We start from the raw sequence: 24,864 nt of genomic DNA, 5'->3' as shown, positions 1-24,864 counted from the left end.
GCTGCTCAGCTGAGCAGCAGTGCTCAGAGTCACTGCTGTGCCCCTGCTGGGCACCAAGGAGCTCGGATGGCACAGATAGATTATTTGCACTAAGATGCGTGCGCAGTGCACGAGTGCCAGGTTTCAAAACCCATTAGCTATAATGTGGTCACATCTTGTCAAAACATCTTTTGGATGCTTTCGTTATTCTGCATCTGTGAGATGAGTCAGTGACCTTAAACAATTTGTTGAAGTTGCTCCTGCTCGTGCAGTCTTATTTCTTTAATTGATGGCTGCTCTTCCCTATCTTTCTTGCTCGAAACAGCCAAAACATGAGAAACACAACACAATCTATGGTGATTTTCATGAAAATCATAACACAGCAGTTTCTGGGGTTTTTCCTGATGAAGTTTTTACTGTCCCACAGGCTTTAAAATGGCATATGTGCCACATAACCTTACCTTGTGATAAACACTCTGTCCTTTGGCTTACTGATAGACTTAAAACTAGACTGGACAAATGTAAAACTGCTGCAAAACGTAATGTTTCCTGATAGGTGGATGAGAGAGATTTTTGTAGGTATTTCTGGTTTTGAAGGTCTAGGTTAAACACAATGTACATCCCTCCCCCTTACGATTCTCACATATTAAGCTCCTGCTAACAAACCAAACAGTATTTAGTGGTTTTGCTAGGAAATACCATTACAGAATCAGCATAACGTACCTCTTCTGACTTCTCTTTGCCGTAACACAAAAATAAAACATTCTGCTCTGAAGCTTTCTTGTGTTTTAAGGGTCAGTTCAGCTGTTTAGATAGCAGGTTGTAAGGAAAAGAGACTAAAAAGTTCTGTGTTTTACTATAACCAGTAAATTCCTGTAACTTGGAGGCTTACTAAAGAGAAATGGGCACAGAGCCATGCTTCCAGCAGCCTTCTGCTAAAGAAATGGATGCAAGTCAGAAACTTTCTAAATAGCAGTCATATTGGGAAAGTGTTCTGGTTGCAGCCAGTAACCAAGAAGGGCTTTGGTGCCTCTCTTCTGATTCAGTGCTTCTGGGGTTCAAAAAAGCCATCCTCTGTGTAATGCACTTAGCGTTCCATAAGGACTTTCTCAAAAGAGCATATTTCTGGATATGTCACAGAACTAGGAATGCTTTTCTGTATACAGAAACTTAAGGAAACGTGCTCCCCTGTTCACTGCTTAATTGCACAAGAGGCTTTTATTTATGGCTCTACGTCAGACTTGGGATTTTCAAGGGGGAAGAATAAGCCAAAGGCATCTCCTCTAGCTCACGTGAAGTTTCTGCCACTGAGGTGAGCAGAAGGAGCTTGGCAATGGATGCCCGTTCTCCACCAGAAGCAGGGTCCCTCCGTGGGACGTTTATTTCAACACTCAGTAGAACCCTTTGACCTCAGCACTGGTCACCATCGGCAGTGTTTGTCACAGCTCATTACACACCAGGCATGCCGAAGCCCAGTGACCTTTCCCAGGAGGACAGGCAGAAAAGCCATGACACAAAAGAGGAGGAAAGGAGTCGTATGCTTTAGAAGAGAAATAATTGAATGTTATCGTGATGGAAAACAGTGGGCTGACAATAGGCAGATACAAAGATTTTCCTTATAGAGTGTTGGTTTGGTACATGTGGGGGTTTGGACAAATCCGGGTTCAGTTCCCCTTCCTGACCACACTTCACTACTGTGGAACTTCAGTCAGGATGGGAAATGATTCCCAGTCCCAGTGGTGTTAGGGCATGGGGGACCCAGCACCTTTGTGTTGCACTGGAGCAAGGATCAGAAGTGGGAAAACTAAAGCCATGTTACACGGCTTCCTTCTGCCAGGCAGAAATAGCAAGAGCCCTAAATGTGAGATTTCCATACCTATTCAAGGATTGGAGACAAATTTTCAGCCTTTCTCCTCAAAACTCCCCAGCTTCCATCGTGGAGGAACAGAGCCTGAGGGTCCTCCCAGCTGTGCCTCCAGTTTCTTCTTCAAATAGGTCCAGGTTTCCAAACATCTTTTTCCACCCTTCATTTCTCTTCCAGTTTTTATTTAATCTGACTTCTCCAGTCTCCTGAGACAAACTGATTAATTCTTTTCCCCTTCACAGTCCCCTGAGTCCCTTGTTCAATCTTCCTGCCTCAGTGAGATCTTAATAAATGCTGTCTGTGGCTGGAAGTGAGATTGGGTCTCGGAACTGTAATTAATTCTTTACTTCCTCCATTGCTTCAGTGTGCTATTTGCAGCCATCAGCCCGTGCAGAAGCAGAGGTGTGCAGACAGCCTCCAACTTTTGCTGCTGATTAATATGTTATGTCCACTGTTCTTCCTCCTTCCTCTCTTACAGTTCTTGGTTTGCCTTGTAGCCAGTCTGTTCTTGGCTAAAGAAAACACTGATGGGCTTCCAGTGAAAATGTAATCCCAGAGACAATAATTGCCAATGTTCTCTTTGTTCATCCTCTGTTTTTTGAAAATAGCAGTGGATTTCAATCAATGTAGGTATAACTGTTGAATGTGGGAGTTGCTGGTCATGGGAGCTTCCTTTGGCAGGGCAGCAAGCCCAGCTTTAGCCATGCTTAATACCAAAGCAAGTGTCTGGCCCTCCCGCCCCAAGCCTGCTCAGGATTTCAGCAGTGAACTGGAAAGCTGCATTCAATAAGCCAGAAAGGGAATGAATGCAAATTTCCTTCTCTCTTTTTGGTGAGATTTATGCCACCTCCACACGCACAGCCTCCTGGCAGCAATAAATCACAGAGGGGAAGGGAAAACAGCGAGGAAACAGTTACCCTGCAGTTTCTGTGAGGGGCTGGGAGATGGGATGTGTGGGACCAGCCAGCTGCTCCCAGGCACAAAGCCCCCATCTCACAGATCTGGTCCAGTGTGTGCTCCTTCTCCTTCCAAACAACCACCCCAGAGAGCACCTCCCTGAGCCAGGGAAACAGAGAAGGGATTTGCTTTTCAGTCATCCACCTTCCTTTCCCTCTGTGTGAGCGCTGCACGTGTGCCAAGACACTAGAGGCTGGGACAGCCTCAGCTTGGCAGATGGGTTTATTAGAGATGATGAGCGCTTTGTCTGCTCTGTGCCAAAGTTCTCTCCAGCGTGTGATGAGCTGAGGCTGCATCTCAGACCTACAGCTAGTGCATCAAAAATCATCTCACCCACTGGGACTCGCAAAAAAAAACAACAAACAAACCTGGAAGATGGAGGTCCTGGTTCTACTGAGGCCATAGCAGAGCACAGCCCTGGTGCGAGTGGAAAGATGGGAATGCTGCATTGCCCTGGTGATGGACATTAACCCTGCTCACCCTGCAGGTCTGCATATCCCCTCTCTCTGTGCTGTATGACAGAGTTGTCTGGGCTCAGCCTGGGGAAAGCTGAAGAGCCACAAGGAGCAGAAAGGGTGTAAAACAAAATAAATAAATGCACTTGAAGAGTTGCTCTCATTTGGGACTGGAAAAGCTCCAGAGACACCTCTCTATGGGTTCAGTCAATATTGCTTTCAGGTGTCTTAGCCTCTGCTCTGCAAAGTGGAAATAGAGGTGGGCAAGGCCATGGATGTACTCAAAGCAAGGCAGGTTCTGCAGGAAAGCTCCTGGTACCCATACAAACCCTGCAAGGCACTAGCTCAGTGCTCTGCTCTATTTTGTAGCTGCTGGCAAAAAATGCCTAGCTCATTTCTCTTGCCATTCTGTGGTTGTCTCAACCACCTCCCAGCCTTACCTTGCAGCCCCCTGCTCCTGGGACCAGCCGGGCAGCTGTCAGGACTGGAAATACAGGAGATGCTGAGTTCCCTTCACACTGGCCACAAGCAGCAAGAATAAGAAGACACGAAGGGGGCAAGGTCTATCCATCGCATCATGCTGAGCTCAGCACGCTCTGCTGCCCCTCTGCCGCTGCTCCTGGGACTGAGGGAGCAAGTCCTGCTCTGCAGGGTCTGGGTTCAACCTCGAGAAAGGCATTTGGCTGCTGTCTGTAAGCACCTGACCGTGGCTTAATCCACTTTTAGAGCAAAGCTCTGATAGGCCCCCAGCAGAACTAGGACAGCTAAAAATACTCAGTGCCTGAAGAAAATAGTCATTTGGGTAGGACCGAACCCAAGTGATTTATCTCCAATCAAAAGGTGCAAAAGGGCCAAAAGATGGTCAAGCATCTGGTCAAGCATCAGAAATGGAACAAAGACATGAGCCAGTCAAGGGCTAAAGAAAAGCAGTGAGATCACAGCGAGAGCAGCAGAGCCTGCACTAGTGAACCTGAGAGGTGTGTGCCCATTTCCTCACCATATGCTGACTTTACCTTTACTGTCAGTCTAAATTCTGCCAGTTATTAAATTATAACTTGCAGCAGGAATGCAGTTAGATGTGATCCAAATGGTGTCACAACAATTATGGTAATTATCTGAAAACAAGCCAATTATTTCCCTCCTTCGTGCCGGTTGGTACCAAGATAGCAGCTGTTCGAAGCAAATTTGTTAGCGCATTACTGTACATTTGTTAAAGGTTGAGGCTATAGATTTTAGTCTTCTTTTATGCTATAAAGTCACAGAGAGTATAACTTACTAGGATTATTTTTTTTAAATGTCATGGAGAGAGAAATTTCTTTTGTATGCCAAGAGAACTGATGGGAAAGTGATTTACTAATGGCTCCTAGCTGGAAATGTGTGCTTTGCAATCAGCATACAACAGAGCTATAAATTAACCTGTGTCAGTTTGTTACCTCTGCCTATGCAAAATGAGCCCATAAGTTTTCATGGGTTCTCTTACACTTCTTCAGTTTTGGCGTTTGGGGCCACTCAGCACACAGGGAGGTGTCTCACAGGGTCACAGCCTCCACTGGATTTGCTTTCAGCAGCTGGTTTGGCTCATCGTGTTTGGACTCCTTGGATCCACATGAGAAGCTGCAACGTTCTCTTGTGGGGATTTGCATGCCAAGGATGGCTCAGCCTCACCGCAGTGCTGGGACCGGCAGCTCTGCTTCCTGGCACAGCAGATCTTGGAATCTTTGGCTTTGCTGTGTGCAAAACACTCTTTTCAATAAATGTCAAGGGCAGATTAAAGAAAATTAAACAGCGGAAAGGAAAGATAATACCACCTTTTGGCTGGAAGAGTATTTTCATGACAACTGAATGAATCATCTGTAAAAAATGTGTTTCCCACTCCGTGCTTCAGGTACATGCCAGTAGGACCTGTTTATATCTGCAGATTTAATGTACGCCTTCACGCACCCATAATTTGCTGTAGCTCATGTGCAGCTATGCAGCCAAAGCACAAGGCAAAGCTTGGTTCGTGGGTTCATGGCACAGGCCTGCTGCTTTGCTTGAGATAATTAACGTTGCTTGCAGATGACCTTCACAAGAAGCCTAAAGGCTGACAGATTTGGGCTACATTGGAGCAACAGAGAAGCGTGTTCCAGATGAAGCCATCCCATCCTCTCACCCAGCTGCCAGTCCCCAGGAGCTGCAGCTGAATATTGTGGCACCCACCCACTGCAGCGGGGGAATTCCCTGCGTCCTGTGGGAGGGGGTCGGGCAGAGCCAGGCTCCAGCACACCCCTGGACATCGCTGGGATCTTCATGCTGTGCTTAACTGACACCATCTGCTCTCTATTTTCCTTTCCCAGAACGTCCCCTCTGTTGTGAGAGAGACGTGCCAAGACTCCTTTCTACACTTGGGGTCATTCCTATTAATTTGGCAACATGTGAAATACTGCCTCACACAAGGGAATGTAGGTATGTTGTTCCTTATCACTTGCTGCTCGATTCTAAAGCCTTATCATTTGCCATTCACTTATTGCCTTTGTCCTTCTGCTTCACATGAAGCCAATCCCGTATTTGTTACCCCTTAAAACTGCCCTGTTCAGATTTCTCCCTGTTAAGCAGCAATGAGACCTTCAGCCCCAAGGATTACTTTTGAGAGAGTGTTAAAAAAATAATCCCAGCAGTCCCCTTGCAGCATTAGCTGTGAGCGTGTAAACAGGTTCCTGCTTATCAGTCTTGCTGCTATCTTCTGCACACAAACTGCTCAGCCCACAAAATCCAATTTCCAAGCGGACAGAGGAGGGAAGTGTTTGGAGAAACATGGCAGTACAGATCTCCAAAGCCATGGCCCTCGTTATGCTGATGTTGAAGGGAGAAATGCTGCTTGGTGCCTCCTGGCACACAAGGGTGACATTTACTGTTCTGACTTTGGTCAGAGTCAGCTCAAATTTGTCATGGAATCATTTCTTCATTGTTTTCTTCACAATCATCACCTTCTGTATCCCCCAACCAGCCTGGAAGCAACTTAGAAATGGCAGTCACACAGACAGGAGATGCAGGAACACAGGCTGCTTCTCCCACATGCATTCAACACAGGGCACGGAGTGAGAGGACGAGCTCCCACATTCAAGGCTGAGGTATTTTGCACAGGATCTGTTGGTGGACAGATGCTGCAGCTCTGTCCAGGAGGAGCTGAACCCCCTGGCACTTGGGAGGAAGGAATGCAGCGCTGGGAGCACTGCGGCTGGACTCCCTGACCCAGGGAGGAATGCAGGCATCACCACCCAGCAGCAGCAGGGCAGCGAGATGCAAAAGGCACGAGATGCAAAAGGCACGAGCTCTTTGTTCGTTTCCAAATTGAGTGATCAGGCAGCAGGCAGGCTGACTCCGCTCCAGCGCTCCTGTGAAGGGCTGTTTGTTGCCCAGAAGTTCACCGCATCACTAAAAATGCAAACTGTAAGCTGATTAGCTATTCATAGTCTTTCTTGATTAGCTCACCATTAATATTTCAATGTCAGAACTGGATGCACAGTGCCTCCCAGCTCTCTTCCTTCCTGCTTAATTAATTTTGACCACCGCCAACAATGGTTTCCGACAGATAGCAGAAATTAAAGTGGGCTGTTCCGTGACTTTGCTTGCTGTAAACAGCTATTTGCAATTCCTTTTCATACATCACCCACCTGCAACAAAGAGATCACGGCAGCAGAAAATGAGTCTTCCTCAATAAGGACTACAGAGCTCCAAAAGAACATTTGCTTATTTGGTAAAAATAATCAAAAAAGACAATGAGGTAGGTGCAACTCAGCAACAAGGTTTGCATCTCACCTAGCAGTCAGCTGGCTGTTGTGCCATTTAAAAGAAGAATAAGGAAGGGAGAGAATGGTTAATTTCTCTTTAAACAGAAAGGGTCTTTGATTTTGGGGAGCTCATAAAAGCTGCGGTTTGCCCCAGCTGTGTGGGGATGCACGATTGCTGCAACCTCAACAGTGGGATGAGGAAGTTGCCTCATAAAATGCACAGCACACACAGCTGATAACACAACAAGCTGCTGATAGTTGATCTGATTTTACTGTCTTGCTCAAAATGTGCCTGCCTGGGACCACAGCAGCTCACACTCTGACTGAGTTTACAGAAACGGAGTTTTTGCCTCTTTGCTGCTACATGAGCTGTATATCACTGCTGCAAAATGAGGCCTTCTGCTACAAGACTCGCTCCACATCTCCATCCATTGCTGCAAACCATCCTGCCCCATCCTCCAACCTCTCTCTTCACGTGGAATGCACCATGACAGTGGCCCAAGGCAAGCAGAAAGGCAGGAGCAGCACAGTGCAGCCATGCTCGGCTCCATCCGCTCCACACAGCAGTAACTCAGGCTGTTAAATGCCTGGCCAGAGCTCACCATCTGCTCCCAGTCTTCTAGGAATACTGCTGCGTAATTCAATCAAAAAGGAGAAGGTCCTTGTTTCACTGAATTGTAAGTCACTCTTCAAGTAATTATATTTTTATGCCCCTATCAGGAGGCAACAGGGGCTGTTCATTTTACAGGCTCTGCCAAGGTCACGGCTGGGTGGGGAAACACAATGTCACATTTCCTCAGCCACCAGTAAGGGCCAGCTCCTGCTGCTGTGTCCTGTGCATCCCCTGGGCCAACTGCAGTTCCCAAACCCCAAGGCTTATTTATGTTTTAACTTTCTGGTTAGGCAAACGAACAAAGCCTTGCTGGAGTAGGGCTGTGGTCCAGGAGCAATCTTCCTGCAGAGCATCACAAATGTTCTGGCTGGGATGAGAAGAGCTGACCAGCACAGCCAGTCCAATTGCTTTCCAATCGCTAGCCAGAGCCTGGCTCTCCAGTTGGCGTTATCAGGGTGGGAGGTGAAAATCAAAGAAACAAGACTAAACCATCAACATGAAGATGATCCTCAGTGGAACAGGGTGCCAATCTTGCCCCTCCAGGTCAATGCGCATAACAGCTTCTGCAGTTCAGCGATTGCTGCCCAACTGGGAGCAAAATCCTGCTTATCCCAGCCACTGGGGGAGTTGCAGGCTTGCATCCCTTACATGCTGCCTTAGGAAGATCAGATGAGATTAGTTCAGGGCAAAAATCTACCGACTTGTTCCATCTAAAATGCCCAGTATATAACTCATGAGGGGCACAAAAAAATAAAGGAGACTTTAAAAGATACAAAAAAGTAATCTTGCTGGAGCCTTCTGTGTAATTCCCCCACTACAGACACTTCTGCTGTCCTACAGCTTATGCATTTCAGATTGGAAGGCAGAGCAAAATGCTTCCAAACATCACTCACTTGGGAGCTGCGCTACGTGCCCAGCACAGATGGAGACCTCTGCCAGACCTACCTGCATTATCACACTGTGCAAAAAGGAAGCTGGACCTGGCCCACAGCCACCACTCACACATTTGCTCTTAGAGCTGGCTGCCCAGTCACCCAGCAGCCCAGGTCACGGAGCTCAGGATGCTGCAGCCAAATGTTCATCTAGAGCAAGCGAGGCAGCACTGAAACATCTCATGTCCCACCAAAGGGTCTGACCCACACAGCCAGAACTGTGCTGCAGGCCAGTCAGGGCTGTAGCTATTAGACATACCCATTTGTCAGCTCTCCCCAGCTCCTTTCTTAGGGAAATCCTATCTCTGTGCATGCCTCCTCTCAAAGCAGGACTGACTGATGCATTAACGCGGCCATTTCCAACTGCCTGGGCAATTTGCGACACAAAGGACACGGAGCAGCTGCAGCTCAGATTTATCACCTTTCTCACCAAGTCTAGCCAGCACTTCTCCGCTGTACAGTAAGAGCTACCAGGGCTGGTAATGACTTCCCAGACAGATCTACAGATAGCATGAGTTCCATCTAATCTCAGGAAAACAGATTTTGAAGCATTTGAGGGCTTCACTCTAATCTGATATCAGCCTTCACGTTTTGGGGCAGCATGTTGCTGCTGGTAAATGCACGTACGTGCTGCTCTCATTGCTACACGCTGTTCCTCTGTACACTGATCTCTGCCCCCCTGTTAAATTACAGCCAGAATCCCACAGCCCAGCAAACATTTGTCTGACACGAAGACTAGAGACTGTCTTCTGTGGTGCTAACATCAGTTTAGAACACCACACTGAAAGGCCAAATACTTCAACATGGATAGAAAAGGAGAGTTGGATGCCCAGGTTGACAAAGGCTCCCTAAAATTAATGCATTCTTCTCCTGAGCAAACCAAACTGCAAACAGCCCGTGCTGTTCTCAAGCATCCTGTTAGCCTCAGAGAGGATGAGAATGGTTTTTTCCTGTTTTACACTTGATGTTCAGTCCAGCAAATGAGTCAAGAAAAATGATGTGGCCTCTGCACAATTGCTTTGAGATGCAGGAAACTCAGCTAGGACCTCCATTCATTCAGCAAGGATATTAGGGTGGCCCTGAGGGTCTGTGTCCATCTTCCCAGCAACAGGAGATACAGATGTGAGTCAAAGTCAGGGGGAAAAGCAAAAGTCAAATTCCCTCAGAAACTGAAGCATGGATTTTCCCACCTGAAACATGTCTGGCACGGTGCTCACAGAGGTACTTTTGGAGCCCCAGTCAGGCTGGTTATTTGTTGTTTCCACTTATTACAAAGCACTGTTATTTTTAACAAAACATACACTTTAAGTACAGTTACTGCATTCAAGTGCAATAACTGGTCTAAGCTCAAATCCCTAGGAGATCTATTGAAAGAGAAGCTATTCTACCACATATTAATATGACAAACATTTCCCCAGGTTTAAGGGAATAGAAAATACGTCTTGTACAAGTGAACTAGTCTTTCTTACAGCATGAAACTGCTCTTTTCCAATGATAGCAATGAAAGGATATTGCTTCTGTCACTGATGCCACTGGAAATGTATTGCTCCTCTCCAAGAAACCAATGAAAGGACATGGCTGGTTTATTCTCTAAATGAGGCTATTGAGAAATACGCTGCTCCCAGCACCAGCCCATGCACACTGCTGCTGCTGTATCCCCAGCCCTAAGGGAGGACAGAGGCACCGTGTAAGCATCTGTGTGCCAAATGGCAAAACTATACCTTGCAGAAAACCAAACCAGAGTTTGAGATCTAAGCAAAGAAGCTGTCCAGGCATCAGATGGAAATGAAGCCCTGTCTTACCTCACAAGGCTGGGATAGGAACCAACTGCTGTACAGCACAGCCAGGATCTGATCCCTTCTCCTTCAGCAGCTCAGCACCTTGTGTGAATTGAGCGTACACCCCGGGGAAGGCCAACCCAGCCTTACCCTGTGGCAGGGAGCCTGGCCATAAGGAAAGCTGCCGGGCCCTCTCTCTTTTACTGCTAAGTTTAATGGCCTGGCTCTGAAAATTTCAAGTTTTGAAAGTAAAATAATGAAACAGCTCTCAAACCAAAATGATTTGTCACTTGAGTGCACACACCGAAGAGAGCGTGGAGAAAGGACTCACAGCAGACACAAATTTCCTTCAGTGAAAAGCCGAAGGCAAGTCAATGTTTGTGGTCCCACTTTCATTGCTCATCGAACTGGAGACCTGGCAAGGTTGTCCTCCTGGGTGGCACCAGTTGGAATGGAGATGGAAGAAAAGCCAATAGTTTATAATGTGGCACTTCACCCCATCTTTAAAAACACAGATTCATGAACCTACATCATCCATGCTTTGGCACCAGTGCCCAGCACTGCTGCAGGGCTCAGTGCTGATCTTGCTTCAGGACCTGCCATCCTCAGGCCCATGATGGTGGGAATATGAGCAAGAAGGTGGAGTCTTAGGCTGACAGAATGGCTTGGGTTGGAAGGGACCTCAAGGATCACTTGTTCCAACTGCGCTGCTGTGCAGGGGGTTCCTGGGCTTCATAGCCTGCTTTTAGCTAACTGAATGTTGGAGCAACTTGGCAAAAAAAACCCACCAAAAACCAGTAAACTGAAGAATTGCATCAGTGTGAATGAAAATAGATGAGCAGGGCTATGTCAGGTGTGAGTGACACCGGAACCAGAGTGAAGCAGCACATGGCTGCATTGCAGTACTGGGGCTCAGCATAGTAGCATGGGGCCCTGCCCACAGGTTTTATCAGTTGTGGCAGGAATCAGCAGGAGCTTGCTGGCTGAATAATAATGTGCCACAGGCATTTCTTCAACATCACTAATGTAATTAAAGCAAGCAGGGGGAAAAGCCTTGTGCAGGGAAGGAACCAGCATGTCCAGTGTTTTTGGTTACTGTCACTATCGCAAGGACAAAATGTGAAATGTGGAGAGCGTGAAACTGGCAATGGGGACCTGAGCAATGGCAAGAACCCTGCCATTAATTACTTCCAGTGTCATGAGAGCACTGCTCTTTCCAGAGAAAGACAAGGGAAAACAGAAGAGCTGTCCTTGGGACGCAGGAGCTGGATCTCTCAGTTCAGATTTGAAACTGCTGCCTGGACAATGCCAGGACACTGGGGTGCTGCTCCCCTATGCTGCCACCACCAAGTTCCTCCTCCTAATCCCAGGGCTGTCTGCTGATACACAACCCTCAGTGTCAACAGGATGGGGCTCCCAGGCTGCCACGGATGCCAAAATGTCCATCAGGAAACCAGAGGCGTCAGGCCTGGGCTGGGTTGCGTGGGAGCAGGGTGGGAAAGTCTGTGTGGTTGGTGACTCTTGTCTTCTTGAATATTTTTAGCCCTGAGCATTTTTAGCATTGCTTGCCGCTTTGATCCCCCAGTCCCAACCCATCCCCTGCCTGGACAGCTGCTTGCTCCCTTGATATCTCCTCAAAGAGGTGCTGCTGTGACATTGCTGGCACCCTGGAAGCAGTGGGCATGTTCCCACTGCCCAGTAGCCCCATCAGACAGTGCTCCAAAAACACTTTGTGTGGTATTGAGGGCAGCAGGGAACGAAGGATCTTTGGTTTTAATAGTAGATCAGCAATTAGCAGGCAGCCATGTCTCTCTATTTGCTGCCACCCTGGAGATGCTAGCAGAGGTTGGAGTACCCATACACCACCTTGGTACTATTGTTATCTAAGTCACTAATTACACATTACCTATATGTCACCAGGCTGATCGATACTAATCTGAGAAATCAATAGGGATGTGGAGGTCGGTGCTGTTTGCCATTCTGCACAAGCTGGGAAAAACAGGGCATCATCGATCCCAAAGGTGCCACTGCTCTGCTTCCGTCAGCAAGAGGGACTTCAGCTGCAAATGCAATCAGATTTTGCAGGAAGAAGCTCTCAGCACTGCCATAAAACTTGGGATTTAAATGAGGTTAAGTAAGGGAATTGCATAACTAGGGGCTTTTGCCTGTCTTGTGAGTCTCATGACTGCCCTGATTCTGTCGTAGCGATGCTGGGAAATGGCTCTTTGAAACTACAAGAGCCTTAGAAAGGCACAGGCAGGTCAGGATCATCTGCCCTCAGCGTTTGGCTTGTCTTGAGCAGTTAGCTGATGGTGGTGGGATTAGGCAGAGAGCAGCGTGGGGTGAAAGCAAAACTCTCCCCAAAGGCTTTGCTCGTACTCAATCCTGCCTGTGCCCTCACTGAGGTGTGGAGCTCTACAGCCCCCTCCTGCCATGCTGGGCAGGTGTCATGGCTTCAGGGGTTTACATCAGTACTCCACACCATAACATCCTGTAGTGTGCTGGGAGTTAAAGAGTTCGTGCTGCAGCTCCCTAGATTGTCAATAATCCAAGGAACTGCAGCATTAATTGTCGAACTTAATGATTTCTGGTCACCTGTTCTCAGCAGAGAAGAACGAAGTAAAGCCCCCAGAAGACTTCATTTTTCTGTTCCCATTTTCCATTTGGAGGGAAAGATAAAACAGGCTGGGAGTCACAGAACTGCCCTCTCTACTCCCTGGCTGCTCAGCCTACAGCATTAGAGTAAGGACTTCAGTTTCAGAAATTCTCTGTTTCACATTTTATTTGATTTGCTTCCATTTCAATCTTACTGTATTATATTGTATTATCTCACGTTCTGCTACTACATTCAGTAAGCTTTTTTTCCTTTAGCTTGTTTGAGGCCCATCTTCCTACCTTTTCCCTTTTTTGCTCCCCCCCTGCTTCCCGGGGCATGGATCCATGGGTCCCTTTGGCTCTTCATCATGGAAACCAGGCCAACCCGTGACAGCAGGCAATATTAGAGGTGAGCAAGTGGGGGTGCAGCCAGGCACCAACCCCCAGCAGATCAGCCTCTCCTGCAAAGCAGGAGATCTTTGCTTGGAAAGCATAGGATGAAGAGTTCCCAAGCAGCAGCAGTCGGGCTCTCATCAAGCTTTTAGGGCAGAGGGTAGCAGAATGAGATCTGGGTAGAGGCTGCTGGTCCCCACATTCATCTACAAAGATCTGTTGCTTTTCCTAAGCAGCAGATGCAATCTGCTTTGGTCCCAGAGCAGACTGCCAGGAACTTAATCCAGTAGCAGACCCATAATCCTTTCCTTAGTCCCACAAGCCCCAAATGCAGAAAGGTGATGGATTTGCTGTTTCATAGGTTTTACTTGGCCCAGCCTCATTCCCCACAGCACTGGGGAGGTGTGCTTTGGGATTTTCCCCCAGCAATGATGTAGGAATATTTCTGAGGGGGTCTTGCACCACTCTGCAGCTCAAGGACCTGAGCTTTTGGCACTGACAACAGGCTGTGTTCATCAGAGCAAAACCTGCTTGTGGTGTGGATAGAAATGGAGAGCCACAGCCAATCTGCAGTGGCACAGGGCTCTAATCTTCAACCCTGATGTGGCAACGCTGCTGGGAACTGTGTGGATTCTCAGACTGGGAGCTCCTCAGGACATGGCTGGTGAATGAAGCTGGCAGCCCCCAGTCCTTCCATTACAACTTCATCTTAAAAGACACTTCCCCCTGGAATTAACCTCTACTTTTAAAATGCCAGCAAAGAGGCTTTAGCTGATAAGGGACCAGGACAGGATTTCAGCTGTGCACTCATTTGCTCTCCCTCTCTACTAGCAATGATGGGCTGCAGCTGGGGAGTTGGAGCCACCCTGCTGACCTCATATATAAATGGGGCCAGGTAGCTACCCAGCTCCTAAGGATGCTGCAATTTGGGCTGGAGGTGAAGTGCTACAACAGAAATTTAATTTTAGTGAGATGGCACTATGCTTGGTGAGTAAGCCATGTCTCTAATCTCACATAGGCAGCTTTGTCTTTGCATGAAGGATGAGAGCTGAGCAAATATTCCTCTTTCTGTTGCTCTGCTCCTCGTTTGCTCTTTCATTAAGGATCATCCTCTTAATATTTGCAAGGATGTGGATTTTTTTTTGTTGTTGTTCTATTTTGTTTTGTTTTTATGGAGTGTGTACCAAGCATCAGGAGTCACGTGTTCAGTGAATGGTGGCAATTAGCCTCACTTTGACCCTTGATGGCATGCCTGTGTCTGCAGTTAATGCTCGGCTCTGTGTGCGTGAAGTTTCTACCTTCCTTCCATCTGGAGCTGGCAAAGCTGGCTCTCTAAAACTAGCAGGAAAGCACTGAAAATGAAGCCTGAGCCCCACTGCCCTGTGCTGTGGGCTGCTCTCAGGATGTGCTTTGTGCTGCTGTCTGCAGTTGGGTTGATGTGAGCATGGCTCAGGGTTCTGTGGGACTCATTTGGCTCTGCTGGTGCCTCTGCTCAGGCACTCCGTGGCAGATTCTGTGTTCCTGGCCCAATGCATCTAGGAAATGGGAGCAAAATTCTGATTTCAGGGGGAATAACTAAAGGCAGACAGGATGGCACCTGTGGGGCCTATTGTGCTGAAGGAAAATCTGGGGAATTGGGAGAAACACGGCCCCATTCTCTGTCCCACTGCTGTTGGCATCTCACAGGGATTTTACACCAGCAGAGCCAGTACTGCCAGAAAACTGCTCTTATTCTGCTTTCCTTCTCTGCCATGCAAATTCATCTATCTTCAAATAACTGCTGTGCTCTGAGATAATGTGATTTTTGGGGAGGAGCTTCCCTTGCTTGTCACCCAACTGCTTGCTGGGCTGCAGCTGATTTCTAATGAAGAGCTTCCTTCTGGAGAGAGGCGGGGGGAACAGGGAGAAAAATTACAGCAGAGAAGGGGACGGCGTTTCTGAATCCAAATACATTAAACCACTTAATTCTGTTGACTCAGGGCTGCCTCACTCTGAATAGGAATTAATCCGCAGTGAACCGAAATTAAAAAGCACAATACAAAATGCTTAGCAAGGCACCACCAGGGCTTAAAGTAGCCCATTAGCTTGCTTGAACGTACCCAGTAAATTTTCATTTGTCAATAATGCTTAGAGCCTACAGTTTATTTACAGCCTGTTCAATACAACCAAACCCCCCCAGAGTGCCTTATCTGTATTTATCTGACACAGTCAGCTTCCTTTTCAGGGTTGCTTCCTCATCCCTTGTTTTGCCCCTGCTTGTCTCTCCCATTGCAGATCCAATTCCTTTGGGCAAAAGTGGTGTAGGATGACCCCTTCTCTGTCCCACATGGAGATCACCTGCAGGGCCTCTTGAGCCAGCTGCCAGGTGATCAGTATCGTGGCTGGGGCTGAGACCTCCCCCATCCTACACCCAGGAGACATGGGGAGGTGATGGGAACCCCTACACTGTGGCCTCTAAGGGATGTGTTGGTCACCAGTGATGGGATGATGGGGAGGGGTGCGAGCAGCTGCCTCTGCTTGCCCACAGTGTGGCTGAGCTCCAGCAGCCATCACTGAAGGCCCCTCCATCTGTTCCCCAATCGGCTGCTGGGGGATGAGTCGCAGCAGAGACGGCGCCTAACAGGATTTCCTCCAAAAGCAGCTTGAATGTTGTGGGGCTGATAACGAAGCCTGGCAGGCTCAAGGATTCTCCAAGGAAAGGAGTTATTCTCAGGCACAGACATAAGGTGGGTGCTTTGTATTCCCAGCATGGGTCACATCCAGTTCAGCAGGCGTGAGTAGTGCAGGACATGGCCCATCTTGGGTGTAAGGCTTATGGAAGGAGTTTGTCCAGAGTTTTAACCACGAAGATTTGCACAAGTGGGATGGCAGACGTCCCAGTTGGCACTGATAGTACCCTAGGAGGTGCAGTGGCAGCCTGCTCTCTGCTGCTCATCATGGACTCCTACACAGGAGTCTGTACAGAGGGCAGTGAGCAGGACCTGCAGCCCAGGTTCTCTTACACAGAGGCAATTTCTAACAGACTTTATAAGCACGCATGCAGTAAGCAGTTGGTAAAGAGAAGGTCGGTTTGCTTCCCTCCCAGCACTGGCTAGTGTTTGCAGGCACCTCTTGCTGTTGGGGAAGCCCTGTCCTTCCACCCCAAAGAGCAAAGCCCCCATCACTTGCCTGCTGCTGTCTGCATGTAGCCGGCCAGAGTGCAGACTTTCCTCTCACAGGCTCCACTGGGCAGCAGGATGGCGACGATGGCCAGCAGCGAGCTGAGGGCCAGCAGGGCACAGCCTCCCGCACACAGCACGGCGCTCGTCTGGAAGGACACACAGGACAGTCAGCAAGGGGGTTCCCTGCCATCCCCACAGCACCTCCCCACCAATTCCCTTTCTCCTATCTTGGAGTAAGAAGTGGAGGCTCTGTGTGGGTGCTTCTCCCAGTTCTCCTTCTTCCTGCTGCTCAAATTCACCACTGAATTGTGAGCCCGTGGTTCACTCATCACCTGGTCCCAGTGGTTATTAGCATTCAGATGATGGTGATAATGGCAAATGTGTTACATGCATGAAGGGCTACGTCACTAATAGAAGTGCTATTAGGTGCCTGCAATGCATGTCAGTGCCTCCACTGAGAGCTGAAACAAATCTCGTGACGGTGCCTGCCCCTGTGAGCCCAGCGATGAGAAGGTGTTTTGCCAGCTGATGCTCCTTAGTGGGGAACCCATTGTTGCAAAGGTTTAATGGCAGCTGGCCCCACCAAAACATTCTCTGGACTTTGATTTAGCTGCTTCTGCAACAGAACTTGGATCTTTAGGGCTGGTATTCAACCCCATTTGTGCTGTGTGGTGTTGCTGATGGCCAGGGGAGTGCCTGGTTAGCAGCGTTCTCTGGATGGGGAAAGGGGAGGCAGCATGGCCCACAGCCTGTCCCAGCCACTGCCCAGTTCTGCTATTTCATATTCTGGTTGTTACGTGCAAGTGGCATCAGGACCTAAAACTAGGAAAAGCACTAAATTGCAGCAAAAAAAAAAACCTTGCATACAGGTGCCTGATAGCAGCACAGAACTGCTGCATTTTCTGCCCCCACTGCAGGTGGCATTTCTGCCTCTGTCACCAGGATGGTGCTGGCAGCAAGGTGGCCCCTGTAGCATCAAGGACACGTGTCAGCATGGTGTGGTTGAGGTGAGAGGATCTATGGCAGGTGCCTCCAGCACTCAGCTCCTGGCAGCACTGGCTCCTAGCACTGCTGCTGGGACACCAAGTCCTGTTATTTCACAGCCTAGATTGGCTGTGCCATGCCACAGAGGCAAGGAGGCTCTGGTAAGGATGCTGCCAGGCATCACCCCACTGACAGTGCTTTCCCCAGTGCTGTGCAGCGATTAAAAATCAGCATGTTCTTTATGAGCTATTTTTACATCACAAATGCAATGCAAATGCTGTCCTAGCAATAAATTAATTCCTGTCATGTGATGGAAATGACACAGCAGTGCAAGATACAGCTACTAAAAGAAATGGGGAGGGTGTTTAGGCAGCGGCGGTGCAACCTGCTCCTCTCCAGAGCCTTTGGAGACCCACAGTGACAGAGTGCTGCTTTGGGGACCATGTGGCCATAGCTGGCTGCTGGCCCTGCGCTCACCCCAGGAGCACCCAGAGGGCAGCAGAGCTGTGAAGGAATGCAGACTCAACAAAATAGGACTGTTCTGACCGGTGCCTGAATTTCATCCTTCACCCAATAACATGCAAACCACCCTCCTTTGCAGGGACCATTAATTATTTAGAGCGATGAATTTTTCAGCAGAAAGGGGTCTTGTGAAGCAGGCCTGCTTCTCTCCTGTGTGAAGCGCATTGTTTTTAATGATCTATGTTCATAATTATGTTGGCACAGCTCCCCTAAAAACTTGCAGCTCCTGCTGGAAGCAATCTACGAGCTGCTGTGGCTGCTGATCTGCACAGAAAGGTGCAAAGGCACAAAGTATTTTCCTGTGCCGGCAGAAAAGGCACAAATTGGGTCCGTGCGGGTGTGTGCTGTACTGAAACAGGAGCCAGGTCTGGTTCAGGTGCCGCCACTGGGGTTTGTACAGGTTGATCACCTGTGGATCCAGTGAGGGGCCAAAAAATCACCCAATCCATCCAATCCCTTTGCAAAAGGGATTAAGGTCATGCTTTGAACGAGCATGTTGAAACTCAAGAGGGCAGGAGGCACGGGTAAATGGTGAGCAGTCTGACACTGAAGGGTGAGGGATGCTGACCTCCTTGGGGCAGAGGGTGTAAAAGAACAGAGTGGTTTTGCAGTGTGGTTCAAGTGATCGCAGCGCTGCAGCTGCCCCAAAATGGGTGGCAAATGGGAAAGGCAGAGGGAGTTTCAGGGCAGGTTGTGAGCAGCCCCGCTGCAAGTTGCTGATGTGTGATATTTAGAGCTGCTAAAACACAGGCTGTGAGCTTCTTTCTCCAACGTGCTGGTGTTACCACCCATAATTCCGGATACATTCTTGTGAAATAGAACTTCTGCTTTTGTTGTTCCCTTTGCAGGTGCTTGTCTGGGAAAGGAACCCAAGTGCTCCTGCCTGGTGCTGGAATCACAGCTGCAGATCAACAGCTGCTTCCTAAGGAAATTCAGCCCTAAGCTGGAAAGAGTTCACAGAGCAAAGGTACCAAAGCATAGCAGCTGAAATGCCTCTCCCCCCTGCTGCACAGCCCTCTCTGCTCTCCGTGTCTGCTGTGTTTTGAGAGGAAAGGAGAGGATGCAGGAAACAGGACATGAAGGCTGAAAACCAAAAATAGATGGGAAGCAGGGAAAACAAACACCGTGCACCAGGGCCAGCGCAGGCAGCAGCAGGAAAAGCCCATTTGTCACAGCAGAAATCTCAGCTCCCACCGCAGGGCTGGCCGTGGAGGAGCAGAGCCTCGTGCTCTGCGGCTGCCTCACCCTGGGATACATAAAGCCACGTCGGATGTTCTGCTCCCACTCCCAGGGAGATTAATTGTTTATCCCCAAACAAATGAATAGGCCCCTGGTGGGACTGTAAATATGTCGTTGTGTAGCGTAGTAAATTCTGATTAACAGCGATCCCCTACCCGTTATTTTCATATTTTACAGATCTGACGCGTGCTGTAGCTGTGCCGTTCACTGAGCGATAAAGCGGCTGAGGACGCCATTTCATTCACCAAAAAAGACAAAATTAAAATGTCACACAACAGCCACCCAGGGAGAATCACTTAATGTCCTCAATGAAAAGTTTAAAATACAGTTAGCTCATCTTGTGAAACCAGCATCCGTGATCTTTGCATCTTAAAGTGAAAAGGGCAAAAGGAGAGAACAAATTCCAGTGTGTTGGTGCTGAGAAATGGGATCCAGTCTTTGGCTTGACAGAGATAAACAGCTCTGTCCTTTGCGTTGGATCTTTCCTGCTGAGAGGGAAGCTGGGCAGAGCTCCTGCCATCATGCCCTGTGTGCTGGGATATGCCGTGCCATGCGTTTGTTCATTAATGCTATTTATTAATTGCAGCTTGACCATCCTGAGAGCTGTCATCTCCGATGGGGCCACAGTTTGCAGCAGCAGGCTGAAGGTAAGGTCACAGTCGTGCTGAAGTGCTCAAGCATCTTTGAAAGGAGGGCAGAATGTAAATACAGATAATAATTAGGAAAGGAAGGCAGGGGCTAACTTAGAAAAGGAAAGAAGGATGCTGGGCGGTGGTTGCAAATGTTGGCAGCTGGGCCCAGCTCTACTGTGGGGCTTGAGGTGCTGCTGGGTGGAGGAGGCATCGCCACTGCTGTTGGAGAACAAAGGAAGGAGGTTGGGGGAATCCACTGCAAATGCTCAGGCTGGTGTCTCTCTGCAGGGCAGCAGCAGCAATGGGGCAGCAAAGCAGCCTTCTGTCCATCCCGGAGGGATCTGCATGCTCCTGCATCCTGTAAGAGTCACTGCCATCAGCACCACGTGGCCACGAGGTCTGTCGCTCCTCCCAGAAGTTTCTGTGAGTTTTGCTGTGAAATCCCCACTCTCCATCCAAACCAAAGCAGGTGAGGCTGCCCTGTCCTGAAACAGCAGTGCCTTTACTTTGGGCAAAGGTGTGAGAGGAGATCTTGGTAGGGAACCACGAATGTCCACCTGGGCACAAGGAAGAGACATCTGTCACTGCAGGAAGCTGCGTGCCCAGAGGTGGGAGGATCGAGGCTCACAGCTTGTTCATATTTCCCCCACACGAGTCACAGAAACAAACATCCGCCATCTGGTCGGCATTAAAGTGGCAGCCAGGAAGAGGATCCCACACGTCCTCATCTTCTCCTCCCCAGCAATTACCTTCCTTTTAGCACCATCTGAGAGCTTTCTCCTTCCTATTTGATATTCCGTCTCCATCCCGCTCCTATGCGGATGCTGCTCCCTTCCCAGCAGCACTGGCAGTGCCTGCTGTCATCCAATGGGGGTGTGGGAGCCGGTCCAACCTCCCTAAACCGGCCCTGCAGTCGCACGGGGCTCGGGGCAGAATGCTGCTGGGGGTGGCCGGTGTCTAAGAGTGGTCTGTGCTGGGGGGTGTGCTGAGGCACGGGGACAGAGGAAGCAATGAGTCTCCATTCCTCTTTTCTTTCTCTTCGACTGAAGGCTTTGGTGGATGGGAGCTGTCTGAACACGGGATTCTGCTCACCAACCCTGACTCAGCTGCTCGCACTCAAAATTCAGCAATAACCCCTGACAGCTACAGCTAAAACGATCCTGGCCTTTCAGGTAACCTTCTCACTTGTAAATTAACCAGAGTTTTCAACACAAGCACCAGAAAGTTTAATGCTCAAGCTGACTGAAGAAAAACGAAAAGGAAAAAAAAAAAAAAAAAAGCACGTTATTTTAATTAGAGAGAGTAAAAGACAGATAATAAGTCTGATGAATTGTGGCTGTCTCTCTTCCAGTGCCATTGCATCTGGGGACACTGGAAAGTAGCTCCTAATGGCACTGCTTTATCTAAGAGGATGATGGATAGTAGTGAAAGAGGGGGAAAAAAGGGGAAAAGTAAGACATTAGCACATCAATGGTGTGCCTGTGACCTCTATCAAGGGATGTGAACCAACTTAATGAAATTTTAATTAGGCAGCAAGCGGTGCACTGTTGCTGGGTACTGAATCAGACCTTCTCACTCTCACTCAGTCATTATCTTTCCTTGGGATAAGCTCTTTTCCAGCACTGGCAGCAAAGCCAAGCTCTTTTTCTGGGGCCAGGAACGCCCTGCAGGTCTCCCAGCTCTCCCATCTGCTTCTCCATACGAATTTGTGGGAGAGGAGCCCAAAGGCAGAGGCACTGCAGCCTCAAGGGCAATGGAGGGAATGCCATGCCATCGGTGTCCTGCCATGTCACTGCTATCCTGTACCTGACTCTGCTCTGTGTCTCACAAAGGCCAGGAGCAATGTTTGGCCCAAACACACCCAGTGTGCCCGGGTGAAGCCCTTCCCTAAGTGTGAGGCCCTGGGCCCCCTGGGTTTGTTTGTCCCAAGGGCTGTAGGCAGGTGAACCAAGATGAGCTGCTCATCATTGTCATGAGAAGCCATTTCTCAGCTGAGGATAACCTAAGAGCACATGAGGAATCCAGTGCCTGAGCTGAACGAGAAAGTAAAGGCACGTTCAGCCTTTCAGCATCTTCTAATAGAAGGGAAAGCAGTTGTTCTGTGCATTTTCAATGGGCTTCCCTGAATCTTTTGAACCCTGCTATGGATGAAAACCCAGGAAATACCCACCCTGAGGACTCACTGGGCTGTGCAAAGCCTTCACCTCATCCTAAGTGGGTTATTTTGTACAGTGTTCCAGCAGGGCACTCGCTGGCTTCATAAACAAATGGTCAGTGTGTTTTCAACTTGAATATCATGGGCTGATCAGCTCCTGTTATTTTAGATTATGTGCTTGGCAAAGCCTGAAAATAATTGGAGACTATGTGGAAAAATAAAAATAGAAATTTGAAAGGAAGCAGCACTGGCTTCTGAAGTGCAGCACTGACAAAGGAGCACATGAGCCAAATGATCCCACTGAAAGAAAAAAAAACTACACTCACATCTGCAAGCGCAGATCCAGCACAAAAAAAGAAACACAGTGAGATTTGGGGAAGCAGCCCAGGGCTCCAAAGCTTGCCTGTTTTCCCTGGCTCTACCAGTTGGGCTGCAGAGAGCAGTCAGTGCCTGAACCTCACAGCGTCCAACAGCTCAGAGTGCTCCCACAGATCCTCCTTTCCATCAATGGTTTGTGCACATCAGCATTGGTCCCTGCGCTGTGCCACCTCCTCGCCTGGCTCCCACCGGCCCCCCCTTCTGGTTTCCATCAGCCCCTGAAAGGTCTCATCCTGTGTGAGCTGCCACGGTGTCATCAACAGCATCTCTGGTGTTGGAGTGGGCACAACAGCCCCGCAGCCTGAGCGCTGAGAGGGTTAATTAAAGGTGCCCGAGACGTTAGAAAGCTGCAAAGTAATTATAAAAGGCAGCAGAAAAAAGCCAGCAACCCTAAGCAGACATGAAGGCCCTCTTAAGAGAAAAAAGGCATGTTAATTAACCTCTAGACATGATTCAAAGCATCATTTGTAGCATGATTACCATAATCCCCCAAGTGCAAACACACAACTGGCATCAACCATCAGTCACAGGGCTGAACGCTCCCCCACCCCTTCATCACATCAGCACATTTGAGCAGGGGATGGTGTGACACAGGAGACAAAAAGAATCTCACTGCCCAGAGATGGACATCACTGAATCACATCCCAGCTGTGAGTTGCTGCCACCCTATGCACTGCAGGTGGCCATGCTCCCAGGTGTGCTCTCAGCATCCCCCCAGGCGTGCCACCAGCTCTGCACTGGAAGCTCCTGAACCCACTGTCAGCTTTGCTTGCTTCACTCCCCATAGCCGCAGCTTCAAACCCTTCCTGCCAGGCTCTGCCACTCCATCAAAGGGCTGGTGGTTGCTATCAAAAGCTCCTAGATTCTCCTCCGCATGAGGATCTTGGCTTTCACTTAAAGGAGCTGCCCGCAGGATTGCTTAAAAGGATGGAAATGGATGTCACAAGTTCTGAAAGCAAAGAAAAAGAGAGCCACAGATTCCCCAAAGAAGAATCTCCTGCTTGATCTCACAGCCAGAGCTCGCAGCTCTGCTGGGCACCAACATGCAGGCACTCACACGAGGGAGCCAATGCCACAGCCTGCCTGAGCCAAACTGCCAGAGATGTTTTGTTATACCACACACCACCAAGCAGCCACCACTGGAGGTATTCTCACCCTCACCGTGCCACAAAGCTGGAGGGGGAGCACTTTTCCCTGCAACAGACAGCACTGCTTGTAGTTCATCGATATTTGTGAGGCATTAATAAAAGGCGACAAAGATGCATCACCAAAATCCCCTACAAATTCCACTCGGTACCACAGCATTGCTCGCCCCAACCTGGGGTGCTCGGGGCCCTGTGCTCCATCACTGCCTGGCTGTGAGGCTGTGTGATGGCTGAGGCTGCATGGAGCTGATGCTTATTCCAATGAGTCACTGCTGAGCTCCGTCCTTATCTTGAAAGTTTGTTATTGCTCGGAAGTGTTTATCTGAATGACGTTTGCAAAAACATCTGAACAAAGGCCAACTTATGGAAACAATGGCATTTTTGCATGTTTTTATATAAGTAGGAGGGATTGTAAGCAGCCGGTTCTTTTCTTCACAATTCATAACATTTGTTTTTAATGACAATTTTAAGGACTGTGACAGGATTTAAGCATCGCACGCAGACCTGGAGTCCTTGGAGGCAGAACAGCACAGCTTCACAGCAGCTGAGGAATTCAGCTACTGACACACATTGTGCCACAACCATGGGGATTTCACCCCTGCTGTGGGATTTCCACAGCACTGCAAACTGGGGTGAACCAAACTTGCTGCTTGGGGCAGCAGCAAAAACCTCTGAGTGAGAAGGCTGGAATAAAAGGAAAGGAAAAGAGGATGAAAGGGCAGAGGGGCAAACAGCCTGTATCAGCAGCGCTGAGCTTTGTGTGCTGATGGTCCCTGAGCACACAGAAAGGGGCAGGCAGCTCTTTGTCACACCGGGACACCACACGACCCTACAGCCAACGGGGCAAGCGGAGGGACCTTGGCCTCCTTCTCCCAAACCCACCAGAAGGGGTTGGACAGGCAGAGGAACAGCAGCAGTCCCCACATCCAGAACCGGTTGGTGGATCCGCGTGTTGTGGTTAGCAACCTCGAGCAACAAGCAATGCTCAGAGCCTCAGCAGGAAGCATCAAACCCTGGAAGCACCAAACCCTGTTGTTGTGTCCTGACTCCCTCCCATACGAGGTGCAGCAGCTCAGCCGGGCAGGTCGGGAGATGAGGGACGCGGCAGCCAGGATACGCCGGGACCGCGGCCGAGATGTGCACCGCGCCGGCACTGCCCCCAACCCGCACCGAGGCGCCCGGCAGATTTCCGTGCGCTGCCCCGAGCACAGCCGAGCATCTCCACCACGGAGAGCATCCTGAGCGTGCTTGGGGACAGGAGACGGGGATGCGGGGGATGGAGGGGTGGTTGGGAGCAGCACGGGAGATGCAA

At 49.2% G+C, this 24,864-nt stretch overlaps 1 protein-coding gene and 1 long non-coding RNA gene across 2 annotated transcripts in view; one reads left to right on the top strand and one right to left on the bottom strand.

The window, feature by feature from the left end:
* LHFPL7 (LHFPL tetraspan subfamily member 7) overlaps positions 1-24,864 on the bottom strand; it is a 53,136-nt gene that overhangs the window by 27,655 nt on the left and 617 nt on the right. Inside the window, exon 2 of the mRNA XM_052689194.1 lies at positions 16,505-16,643. Within this exon, the coding sequence (XP_052545154.1) occupies positions 16,505-16,643 (139 nt within the window). The remainder of the gene's footprint in view (positions 1-16,504; positions 16,644-24,864) is intronic.
* On the top strand, positions 14,256-23,902 carry LOC128083679 (uncharacterized). Its single transcript, XR_008208148.1, has 5 exons — positions 14,256-14,323; positions 18,852-18,970; positions 19,829-19,889; positions 20,163-20,343; positions 20,924-23,902. It is a non-coding gene; the product is annotated as an uncharacterized LOC128083679 (long non-coding RNA).

The sequence above is a fragment of the Tympanuchus pallidicinctus genome, unplaced genomic scaffold (assembly GCF_026119805.1).
Source record: "Tympanuchus pallidicinctus isolate F22 unplaced genomic scaffold, pur_lepc_1.0 scaffold24, whole genome shotgun sequence".
NCBI lineage: Eukaryota > Metazoa > Chordata > Aves > Galliformes > Phasianidae > Tympanuchus > Tympanuchus pallidicinctus.
This window is presented reverse-complemented; position numbering and strand designations above follow the sequence as displayed.